Source organism: Rhinolophus sinicus, chromosome 1, assembly GCF_057876585.1.
Source record: "Rhinolophus sinicus isolate RSI-liver-muscle chromosome 1, RSI-T2T, whole genome shotgun sequence".
Lineage (NCBI taxonomy): Eukaryota > Metazoa > Chordata > Mammalia > Chiroptera > Rhinolophidae > Rhinolophus > Rhinolophus sinicus.
In genome coordinates, this window is record NC_142501.1 from 127853263 (window position 1) to 127866771 (window position 13509).

Below are 13509 nucleotides of genomic sequence, written 5' to 3' on the forward strand. Positions count from 1 at the left end.
AGATAGAAACAATTTTTTTAAAGTGGTTGTCCTAATTACACCCCTACCAACAGCTAATGTGAGTTCTAGTTGCATCCCGTAGTCCCCAACATTTTACATTATTAAAATTTGGCCATTCTGAATGTGTAGTAGTATCTTGTTGTGGTTAAAATTTCCTTTTTCTTACAGCTAACGATATTGAAAACCTTTTCTTTTGTTGATCAGGTATGTATATCTTCTTTTGTGAGTTTCCAATTCAAGATTCTTGCATGTTTTTCTATTCTATGTGTCTTTTTCTAATTGATTAGTAAGAATTCTTTATAATATACTTGATCCAAGTCTTTGATGGTTACACATGCTACACATATATTTTTCCATTTGGGAACTTGCCTTTTCATTTCTTATTAGTGTTTTTTGATCAACAAAGGATCCTAATTTTAATGAACCTAATTAATGTTTTTTCCCCTTTGTGTTTGAAGCTTTTTGTATCCAAAAGAGTTTCAAAGGGAAAAAAACAAACAGCATCAAAATGATGAAATATCTGAAGTCAGAATCACTACAAATTTTTAAGAATTAAGAGACAAGAGTGTGAATATTCAGGAAGCCCAATACAGCCTTTAGGAAGCAGGAAAAATAAAAAGAAACCCATGCTTGGATATATCATAGTGAAACTGCAGAATGCCAAAGACATAAAGGAGATTTGAAAAATATCAGACAGAATAAAAGATCATCAGAAAGTAAAGAAAAAATTGAGAGCTGACTGATGAGCAGCAGCAATGGAAACTAGAAGATAGTTAAAATACCTTGAAAGTGCTTAGAAAAAAAATAATAGCCAGCCAAGAATCGTATATCCAGCAAAAGTATCATTCAAGAATGAGGGTGGGGGCCAAGATGATGTAAACAGAGACCCACTTGACAAAACTTAAAAAAAAAAAAAAAAAAAAAAGCATAATTCAACAATGGTTTTTGAAGACACTGGACATCAGACAATGAAGGACAGTAATCACTGGAGACAGGAAACAAATATCAACCTATGACTGCCCCAGTTTACTGCCTAGAGAGAGTTTGCTGGCTGTGTCAGGGGAGGAAGAACCCAGGCAGAACCCAGTGGTCTCCCTGAGTTGAAAAAACAGAGCTGGGAATCCAGGGAGGTCAGGGGTTTCTCCAGGAAGAGTATTGCAGAGGAAAGAACTGCACAGAGACAGAGCTCTGGAGAGCTGCAAGATGTCCCTCTTGAGTCCTTAGCCAAGTACTTAGCAAATGCATGCTTACGAAAAAAACTACCAGAAAGGATTAAAGCAGTGGTTCTTAACTCTGGGCAATTTTACTCCCTCAGAGTCATTTGGCAATATCTAGAGACAGTTTTGGTTTGTCACAATTTGGGAGATGCTACTGACATCTAGTGTATAGAGGCCAGGGATGCTCCTAAACATCTGATAGCATATAAGACTGTCACCTCCCCCAACAAATAATTATCAAGCCCAAAAATGTCAATAGTTGCAACATTAAGAAACCCCCAATTATAGGTTCCCCCCACTATCCAAAAGCAGAGTATTCCTCTGAAAAATTTCATAAGCCAAAATAGCATTAAGCAAAGAAGCAGTTACCATTAATTTGTATGGAAAATATTTTGAGTGTTGCCAGACCCAAAAAATAGCCATCGAAAATGAAACAAAGAGAAAACATATTGAAAAATTATGAACAGAATATTATTAAGCTGTAGGACAATTTCAATGGCCTAACATATATGCATAATTGGCATCTCCAAAGAAAGGAAGGGAGCTAAAAAAAATCTGAAGAAAAATGGCCGAAAATATTCCAAACTTGATTTAAAAAAACAAACACACAAACAAAAAAACCTATAGGTTCAAGAAGCTCAGTGTATTTAACCATAAAAGAAGCAATATAAAAGAAGTAACACCAAATTGCATAAAACCAGTGAGAAAGAGAAAAACTTAAAGTCATTCAAAGGAAAAAAGCATATTTACAAAGGGAAAAAGTCACACACACACACACACACACACACACACACACACACAGCTTATATATACATAAACCCAAAACCATAAAACTCCTAGAAGAAAATACAGGAAGTAAACTCTCAGACATTATCCTTAATAATATTTTTACTGATCTAATTCCTCAGGAAAGGAAAACAAACAAACAAAAAATAAACAAATGGGACTATATCAAACTAAAAAGTTTTTTCACAGCAAAGGAAACCATCAACAAAATGAAAAGACATCCTACTGAATGGAAGAAGATAAATGCCAATGATACATCTGATAAGAGAGGTGTTAATATCCAAAATTTGTTTTAAAAAAAAACTCATACAACTCAACACCCAAAAAAGAAACAATCCAATTAAAAATGGGCAGAGGAACTGAATAGACACTTCTCTAGAGGACATACAGATGGTCAACAGACATATTGAAAGATGTTCAACCTCACCAATCATCAGAGAAATGCAAATAAAAACCACAATGAGATACCACCTCATTCCTGTCAGAATGGCTATCATCAATAAATCAACAAAAAACAAGTGTTGGCAAGGATGTGAAGAAAAGGGAACCCTCATGCACTATTGGTGGGATTGCAAATTGGTGCAGCCACAATAGACAACAGTATGGAGATTCCTCAAAAATTAAATATAAAACTACCTTATGACCCAGCAATTCCATTCCCGGGTATTTATCCAAAGAAATCTAAAACACTAATTCAAAAAAACATATGCATCCCTATGTTTAATGCAATGCCAGTCACGATAGCCAAGATATGGAAACAACCGAAATGCCCAAATAGATGCCTGAATAAAGAAACTGTGGCACATTTATACAATGGTGTATTACTATTGAAAAATGAAATCTTATCATTCGCAACAACATGGATGGACCTAGAGGTTATTATGCAAAGTAAAGTAAATCAGACCAAGAAAGACATATATCATATGATCTTACTTACATGTGCAACCTAAAGAAAAGAATAAACAAACAAACAACAAAAATACACTCATAGATAGAGAACAAACTGATGTTTGCTAGATGGGGGAGGATTGGGGGGATGGGTGAGAAAGGTGAAGGGATTAGGAAGTATAAATTGGTAGTCACAAAACAGTCACAGGGATGTGAAACACAGTATGGGAAATATAATCAATAATGTAGAAACTATGCATGGTATCAGATGGGCACTAGACTTATCAGGGAAATCACTTCATAAATTATATAAATGCCTAACCTGAAACTAAAATAATATTGAATGTCAACTATAATATATATATATATATATATATATATATATATATATATATATATATATATATATATGTATAGTCACAGGATGTAAAGTATAGCATAAGAAATATAGTCAATGGTATTGTAATAGCTATCTAAGGTTTCAGGTGGGTAGTAGACTTGTTGGGGTTATCACTTTGTAAGGTGTGTAAATGTCTAATTATTGTTTTCTGTACACCTGAAACTAATTATATACCATGTTTCTCCAAAAATAAGACTGGATAATCAGCTCTAATGCATCTTTTGGAACAAAAATTAATATAAGACCCAGTCTTATTTTACTATAATATAGGACCCGGTCTTATCTAACAATATAATATAAGACTGGGTCTTATACTGATTTTTGCTCCAAAAGACACATTAGAGCTGATTGTCCAGCTAGGTCTTATTTTTGGGGAAACATGGTGTGTGTGTGTGTGTGTGTGTGTGTGTGTGTGTATGTGTGTGTGTGTATACATATATATGTGTATGTATATAAAATATATATAAATATATATATTAAATATATATAAATATATATATTTAATATGTATATTTTATATATGTTTATATATATGTGTATATATATACACATACACCACATATATAAAAATATACATATATATGTATATATATATATTTTTTAAAGATAAAAGTGATAACACACTTCTCATCAGAAACAATGTAAGCCACAAGACAATGGAGCAACATCTTTAAAAACTCAGAGAAAAATAGTCAACCTAAAATTCTATACCCAACAAAAATATCTTTTGAAATGAAGGGATGTTGAAGACTTTTTAAAGACATGCAAAAACTGAAGGAATTCATCACCAGTAGACTTGGATTCCCCCCGAAAAAATGTTGTAAGAAGTTGTTCAGACAGGAGAAATCACAGTAGATGGGAATATGGATTTATTCAGAGGAATGAAGATACCAGAAATGTCCACTATCTAGGTATCTATGGTAACTATCCTTCACATACATAGTAATAATAGAGATAGCTAATTAACATATTTTAAAATAAATGATTGTTATTGTTGATAGGCAATGTTCAGAATACCAGCTATATATTTCCTTCTTAGCTTTGTATTCATTTCCATGTCTAGACTCCAAAATATAGATATCAAGTTCCTAATTTTTCACTAGCTTTCTTTTACAACTATTTTTGGTTAGCAACATTTCTATTTTGAACAACTAAAAGTAGCTTTGTATTCCACTTTCCTGTTTTAACTGTGGTGACTTTATTCTTCAGTATACAAGTTTTCCTTTCAAAAGGCAATACTTAAATGAAAATTGTGTTTCCATACGCCTTAGCTACCAATCACAACTGATGGGTTTACCTGCCTCTCAGAAGAATCTGCAGGAAATTGAACACTAGCCCCTATAACTCATCAGGCTCACAAGCTCTCATTGCCTTAAACCCCCTGAAGTCAATTCTATGTTCTAAGTATCTGTCAGGTCCACAGAATTAAGTGTCTAACTCACAAGGATGAGTAACATCGATTGATTCCTCCAGAAGGAAGCTTAACTTTTCCCTTTAGCATGCTTTAATGAAATCTTATCCATTCTGCATGCTCAGGCAATCAGTAATTTCTTGTAAGTGAATGTTTTGGAAAGGTGAACAATTACAACAAATCTTTTTATTTTTTGCCTTTTACAAATCTACCAAATTTTCCCTGACTTCCTAAATTATAAAACCATGTTCTAGAGATTATGTCACTTCACTGTTTTATCAAAAATAAGCCACAGAATGGTGTCTCGTAGAGGTTGATTTGCCTTTAATATGACAATTTGATGCCTAGGAATAGTTCTTATTTATTAATGACTACCTTTGCTTCCTCTAGAAACAGTCTTTGTAGAGATCACCATACCTCCATCAGTGCCACAAACATTATTGCTGATGGAATGGCCCATCACTGCTGGAAGCTTTCATTTTATCACATCTATTTAGGCCTTTCACTACTCACTACCAATTCCCTTTTCTCATCATCTGTTCTTTCTTTCATACTTTGTTATTTTTTTCTGGACTTTAAGATTTGAACAATAAGACTGGATGTTTAGACATTATTGAGTAATAAGAATACTTGCTTATTTTTGGTATATGGCAACTGACCCATCAATTCAAAGATTTAAAGATTACATCCAATCTTTAAAGATGTAATCTTTAAACCTTTGACAGTTGTCAGATAAGACTATTGCTACAGAATGACAAGTCATTTCCTAACTATTCAAGACTTGAGGGCAACAAGTTATACAGGAAAAGTGTTGGCATATATTCTAGTGGTGATCAATCACAAGAGCTGAAAAAGGAACATTAACTGTACAGGGCTTGCAAAGGCACAGAGAAAAAGGATCTTCTCTCACAGTACTGAAGACACTATACATTGAGAAACCCTATCTAGATTACTGCTAAGGACAAGCTGGCAATAACTATCAAAATTTTAATGTACAAACATTTTAACCCAACAATTTATTGACCAAATAAAATTCTGTAATATACAAGAGATGTGCAGTATAGTGTTGTTTAAATAGCAGAAAGCAGAAACAACAGAATGTCCACCTCTAAGGAATGTTAAGTAGATAATTATGTTGATCCAAAGAGAAGTCCAAAACATCCAAATGTTAAAAACACACAAAACAAACAGTAAGTAGAGCATTCTAGTATCCTATTTATAATGGAAAAGTGTACATGTAATATGTCTGTATACAAGAAGGAAGAAAAGGTAATGTAGTATTGGATAAAAAGTATCTACTGGATAAAAAGTATTTATCCATAAAGGCATATGAACACACAGTTCACAGAATAAAAAGTCATTAAGCACAGGAAACAAAGCTCATATTCACTAATAAAGCAATGAGGATAGAGGCTTCTAATTTCTACTTAATAGTTTGAATTTAAAATATAATTACATATTATCAAATTTTTTTCTGTGTATTTTTAAAGTATCCAAGTACTTCTTGAAAGGTAAGATTAAAGTAATAAACTATCACAACTTATTAAAGACAAATATCATAAATTGGTTTCTTGAAATTTTTAATGTTTTAAATTTTTCATTACATTTATTGGGGTGACAATGTTAGTAAAATTATATAGGTTTCAAGTGTACATTTCTGTAATACATCATCTATATATTGCACTGTTTGCTCATCACCCAGAGTCAGTTCTCCTTCCATCACCATATATTTGATGCTCTTTTCCTTCTCTACCACCTCCCTCCCCCCTTACCCTCTGGTAACCATTAAACTGTTGTCCGTGTCTATGAGTTTTTGTTTCTTTGTTTGTCTTGTTCATTTGTTGCTTTTAGTTTTATATCCCACATATAAGTGAAGTCATATGGTTCTTGACTTTTTCTGTCTGACCTAGTTTGCTTAGTTAGCATAAGAATCTCAAGATCCCAGGATCCATCCATGTTGCTGCAAATGGCAGTGTTTCATCTTTTCTTATGGCAGAGTGGTATTCCATTGTGTACCTATATCTTGAGATTATTATGCTCCCAACCCAAGTTTAGATTTAGCATGACTCCTCTGTGTTCTACATGTTCCCTTTTTTTTAAACCCAATATTTCTCCTATCACCTTCATTAATCTACATATACTGTGTTTCTACATATACCGAAAATAAGACCTAGCCAATCACCTCTAATGCATCTTTTGTAGCAAAAATTAATAAAAGATCTGGTATTATATTTATATTATATTATATATATTATATATATTATATTATATTATATTATATTATATTATATTATATTATATTATATTATTATATTACATTATATTACACCCAGTCTTATATATAGTAAAATAAGACTGGGTCTTGTATTAATTTTTGCTCCAAAAGACGCATTAGACCTGATTGTTTGGCTAGGTCTTATTTTCAGGGAAACACGGTATCTTCTGTAAGTTGAATCTATAGAGCCTGGCACAGAGTAGGCATTCATAAAAAATGTACAAGAATGAATGAATGAAGATCTGACTCCCTGACATTTACAAATTACCAAAGAACGTTTTAAAATTTTTCAAGGAGTTGTCAGATCTGTGGGATCCATGTATTACCTTCCCATAGTGGCTACATATTTGGTTGTGTATATCTGTGCGTGTTTTAAAAAGTCATTATTGGGGCTGGCCTGGTGGCTCAGGCAGTTAGAGCTCCGTGCTCCTAACTCCGAAGGCTGCCAGTTCGATTCCCACATGGGCCAGTGGGCTCTCAACCACAAGGCTGCCAGTTCAATTTTTCGAGTCCTGCAAGGGATGGTGGGCAGCGCCCCCTGCAACTAAGATTGAACACGGCACCTTGAGCTGAGCTGCCTCCCAAATGGCTCAGTTGGTCAGAGCGCATCCTCTCAACCACAACGTTGCCTGTTCAACTCCCGCAAGGGATGGTGGGCTGCGCCCCCTGCAACTAGCAGCGGCAACAGGACCTGGAGCTGAGCTGTGCCCTCCACAACTAAGACTGAAAGGACAACAACTTGAAGCTGAATGGCACCCTCCACAACTAAGATTGAAAGGACAAAAACTTGACTTGGAAAAAAAAAAAAAGAAAAGAAAGTCCTGGAAGTACACACTGTTCCCCAATAAAGTCCTGTTCTCCTTCCCCAATAAAATCTTTTTTAAAAAAAAAGTCATTATTACTTTAGAGGTACACTTCAGGTTTCATTTCAGTATTGTGAATTGCATATTTAAAATGGAATAGCAATCCTTAAAAGTAAATAATTACTTCCTTTATGCACTAAAAATTAAAGACAATATTCAAATTAACATCCCAGAATTCATTTTTCATATTTTAACTGTCATGTATATAGTTCAATTAACAATTCATATATATGTCATATTCTTCTGTGCCTTGCTTTTGCTTAAAAAAAAAAAAAAGCAAATATTTTAGTGTATTCCCTGGACAAAAAGGCGTGGTTAACCATATTCTGAAACAGTTCGAAACTTATTTAGGGGCTACATTTCTTTCTTTTTTGTTGTTTGTTTGTTTGTTTATTTTTAAAATAGAAAGCTTGTAAGAGTTTATTTGAGCCAAACTGACAACAATTGCCGGGAAGCAAAATCTCAACGGACTGAGAAAATGCTCCTGGGGGTTATATTTCTTAAAATAATACCTATAAAAGTGAGATTCAACATGATGATGGTTAATATAAATGATTTCAAGGAAAGCAATGTTAAATGTTAGGTCAAAAAGGGCAGAAAGCTATTTTCTTCCTAACACAGGCTAATGAGAAAAAGGCAGTGCCAACTGAAACATCATGTGCCTAGAATCTTACCCATTTTCTACCAACCATGTTTCCCCGAAAATAAGACCTAGCCAGACAATCAGATCTAATGCGTCTTTTGGAGCAAAAATTAATGTAAGACCCAGTCTTATATTATATTGTATTATGTTACATAAGACCCAGTCTTATATTATAGTAAAATATAGTAAAATTGTCCAGCTGGGTCTTATTTTTGGGGAAACACGGAATTAGTTCCAGAACATGTATTTTTCATGCTGACTTCTCATCCATTCTTTATAAATATGAAAAATTAAAAAAATATATTCATCTAAGATATTTTTCCATAGCAAAGTTCAGGTATTCAATTATAAAATTGTATCCAATGGTAGTACATAATACCATTTAAAATCATACCTCGCTCTCAAGCCAAATACTAGTTTCCATCTAGTATCATCTCTATTATTAGCTATTTCATTTCTAATAGAACACCTAAATCATGTTTTGTTTTGGTCAGAAATTTCTAATACTTGAACCAATACAATACTTCTCAAAAAGGAGTTTAATAAGCTTCTCATAGCTAATCTTACCATGCTCTGGCTAATATTAACTTTTCATTTGTAGTCTAAGACCAAATGAAGACATTTTCCGAGCATTCTCTGGCTATGAGCTCTTATCCTTTCCACACACTTTGTCTTTAAGATCAAGCAACTATTCTGCTCTAATATGATCTTTATTCGTTTAGAACTAAAATTTAACCAATCTCCACTGTACCACTACAAGTCAATTACTCTCATATTACTAATCATACTCACCTTACAGTAATACATTCATGTACTTATAGGGATTAGAAATTATAGTCCATGCGTGTCTTCACGTCATCTTTTAATTTTTTTTTTTCCCCTGAATATCAAGTTAAGACCATATATAGCACAGTTCCAATGTTTTTTCAAGGAAGGTAGAAACCGGTTTTTGCATCTAGGTAGAAATTTTCATCCAACAATCTATATGTGTTTACCAGAAATCATCATAAGTAAGCACTTTAATTACATAATTGCATAATCAATATGTAAGTTTGACTCATGAACAATATTTTACATACAACTGCAGCAGTGTCAAGTCCAAATGTATAGGTTTGGGTATTTAGTGCATTAAGGTCCTTAGCATTAACAGGAAATTTTCAAAATGACTTCTGTTGACTAATTATATTTGGAGAAAAAATAAGTAATAAACATGGGAGGAAAATGGCAAGGAGAATTGAAATCTGTCTACTAATATTTTAGTGGTATTTACACTGGAAAATTGCTCTGCTCTGAAAAATGGTAGGATATCTTAAAACATGAATTGGTAGAGGGATAAGAGATAGGAGGAGGAAAGTGGAGGAGGAAGAGACATGGTGAAATGACTCTACAGAAAAAGACAGCTGTCAAACATATTGGAATACCATTAACTAGCCAAGTAAAATGAACCTAAACCAGATCACTAATAGGTTCTGTATTCTGTACTCATAATTTCATTTAAAAGGAAAATAACCTTGAAGCCACATTATATGTGCCAACTTAAATTCTGAGCTTCCCAATTAAGTATTTTATAATTTGTCACATTATCATCAAAAGCTCAACTCTCTTTCCTTAATGAGATTTAGGCTATTAAAATACTATGCACTTCTTAAAAATACATTTACTTGAAAATTGATGCTTGAAACAAAATTCATCTGACGTCTCAGAAAGTGGCCCTTTTGGAAGATATTTATTGCATGTCCTCACCTTCACGTTGGGTTTTGACAGTAGTTTCAACAGCTCTCTGATCTCACTGTTTAATGGCTTGTTCTGAAGCTCTTCAGCCAGCTGCAAGACAGATCACGTTGACATAAAGAACATTTAGTAAGAGCATTGTGTCGTTCCACGTGTGACCACTGAGATTCTATCTTGCTACTGTCCAGTGATTAAGGAGAAGTCAGCATGAAAGAAAACAGACTATCAATCATTGCTCTTCTTTTTAGGCCCTTGGTTGCAGAGATCCCAGCCCAGGCTCTTGGCTGAGCACAACTCAAGGAATCATATCAGCCAGATCACCTGATTTATTGCAATGAGGGCAAACCCCAGCACTTCATCTACTGAATGGTCTTTTGCTTGCAGACAAAGGACCACTTGTAAAAAGGACTGGATCAAGCTTTGACACTATTTAAAAGAAAAAAAAAAAAAAGAAAGAAAGCAAGAAAGAAAAGAAAAAAAAATCCTTCTGAATGAGGTGGTGAAATCCACAGGGTTTCCAAAAACCCACAGTAGCTTGCTGTTTAGAGCTGGGGTAAAAAGAACTAGAATGCCTCTAATAGAGCAAATGGCCTGAAACTTTTAATATATTTACCTACGCAGACTAGGAAGTCTGTTAAGTATAAACCAGGATAATCATAAAATGACTTATCATAGGTCGACAACTACTCCAGTACCATAAACGCTGACTGTACTCTATTACAATGATGAAGAATTCCCATTTCTGGTTCTAGCTAAAGAAAGGATTGGAGCTTTGAATCTGCCTCATGTTCTTCATTAAGAGATCTTCCTGCCAAAATTTCTATTCAATTTTAGGCTACAGGAAGGCTAAATAATTTTCATAAGAAGAAAAGCAAGACTCAGGGAAAAAAAAGATTAGAATTATGAGCTATGCAGCACAGAATTCAAACTCTGTACACATATTTTCACTTAAAAACCTTTCTTAAAACATTGCAAGAAATTTCCATTTGCCCCTATTGTTCCTACCAAGCTAAAAATAATTGTGATCTCTGGAAAATGACTTTTCTCTAAAAGAAGGAGATAATATAAATTATACACAAAAAATAAAGTCAGATAAAACTGGTCTATTCATTGATTACATTTCAAAAAGTGCTTTTACTTTTTCAAGGTAACATTTTTTACAGAATTTACTTACAAAAAGTTGCAAAGAGTTCTTTGCACTCTTTGGTTACTTAATATATAACAATATTTTTAAATATTCCGATTCATTGCTCTGTTGAATTACAAAATGCTACGTTTCACCATATTTACATAATAGTCTCTAAATTTGTTTAGAAAAGCAATATTGTTGTAATACGATGGGGCCTCAATTGCATCGGTTTATAAATAAATATTTCCCCAAACTCTTAACAGTAAAATTTTAAACACTAGTTTTTAAGACTTTCTCAAGTGGCAACTGCAGCTTTTTGTAGAACTATATCTCCACTTTTATTCATTTTCACTTTAAATGTTTTGGCTCTATGATGCAGAGGTAAGATTCCTCATAAAACACATGCATTGAAACATCCTTGTAATTTATAACTTCTGTAGATAAAAGTGGAAGGAAAAATGGGGACTAAACAAATAGCACACAACTTGGAAATTTATTACATATGCTTTATTTTCTAATTTAGAATATAAAATACATCAAAGAAAATCAACCTCTGAAGATGGTCAATTGTTTTATTATACTTTACTATGCAGCCCTGATATTTTACTAAACTGAATTATGGTTTATTTTATCATAACAAAGTAAAAACTTAAAAAGCAACAAATAAGCTCCAAGAGGTCCCTGAAATCAGCCTTTACACTAAACTTATTTCTCGTCTAGCTTAGTGTCCCTTATAGTTTATCCAGGTGTGCTCTCAATTCATCCGAGTCTGAAAGTTAACAGTAAGAAACAGCAAGTTAGTTCCCTCCCCCAAATTGAAAATAAAATTATAGCTACAGGAAATTAACTACTCCATCAATGCCAACTGCTTCTAAAATTTATTTTTTGGTTATGAAGGTAATTTGGAAAGGTCTAATACCCATAAATCATTACTATGCTTTATAATCCATATTAAAAACAATCCTGTCTTTTTATGTATTTCATATGCCTCATTCCTATACTAGTATCTGTCATTTTTTAGTACTGTCAGCAATAGAACTATCTCATTTGTCTTTATTTCTCCAAAGCATTCCTCTTGTCTGTGACTTTCTCCGAACACTAATAGCTGACAGCTTCTCTCTCCCCAGAGAGTTAACAGCCTAAAATTTCTATTACGTAGTTACCAAGGCAGAACAAGAAGGTATCTACATGCAAAATTTCACAACAGGAAAGTGAGTGAAAATCAGCATAATATCAGCGTAAGCTCAGTGATGACAGGAATTTTGGAAACATTTGCAACTTCTGGTTTTCAAGTGCATCTGTCTGTGCTAGGATGAGCTCTGCTGCAGCCAGGCTGGTGGGAGACGTGTCCCAATGATCTCAGAAAGGGAACACTTACATCATCAGCCAAGGCTGCCGCGCCATGGAGGATGGGCACAGGATTCTGCTTCTCATAATAGTGTAGTTTTTCATGAATCTGGAAGAAAAGCAAATGAATATCAGTTCACCTGTGAGCGAACAATCAGAAATATTTGACTATGTTTATCATTGTAGATAGAAACCAATCCATTGAACATTCTAAACAAAAAAATATGTTTCTATCAACCTATAGATGACATATATGTAGGCATAATTCATCTATTGCTATTACATGGTCCAGTGTTTATAACATAAAGTCAAATGGGAAAAGAAAATGTCATCAAATAGAATCTACATAGAAACTATACTTTTGTTCTCCCCCCAACAAACATTAGCTTTGTAAAATCTTTAATTTCTAAAACATACTGCTTCAATACTTCAAGCAGTGATTGCAGTTTATATTCCTGCTAAAAACCTAAATTATGATTAAAGCAAAGCGGTAAAATGGCAGCCACATGCTGACAGTTTGGTGTGTAATAACCCCCAAGGCTATAGAAGCTGGCACTGCCTGGACCTGTGTGCCAGCACTCCAAGAACACACCGTTCCTTTTTTTTTTTTTTTTTTCAAATTGCCAACTTTCCCCCCAGAATTCAAATTTCTAAGAAACAAAGGGATTTCTCATAACTAGAGACATTTCTCATAACCAGTTAGCTTAAGTAAAATAATTTTCCATACTGGAAAACAAGTGAAATTATATTAATAAATAAAAAAACACTTTGGAACTTCATTTCCCATCATCGTTACCCAAGAAACAAGAGGCAAGAATA

The 13509-nt window shown here is 33.6% G+C and overlaps 1 protein-coding gene across 3 annotated transcripts in view; it reads right to left on the bottom strand.

Annotated features, from left to right (window-relative positions):
• MPP7 (MAGUK p55 scaffold protein 7) overlaps window positions 1-13509 on the bottom strand; it is a 241825-nt gene that overhangs the window by 76245 nt on the left and 152071 nt on the right. For all 3 annotated transcript variants that reach the window (XM_088789450.1, XM_088789453.1, XM_088789457.1), the window contains exons 4-5: window positions 12722-12799; window positions 10227-10307 (exon numbers count right to left, since the gene is read on the bottom strand). In XM_088789450.1, the coding sequence (XP_088645576.1) occupies window positions 10227-10307; window positions 12722-12799 (159 nt within the window). The remainder of the gene's footprint in view (window positions 1-10226; window positions 10308-12721; window positions 12800-13509) is intronic.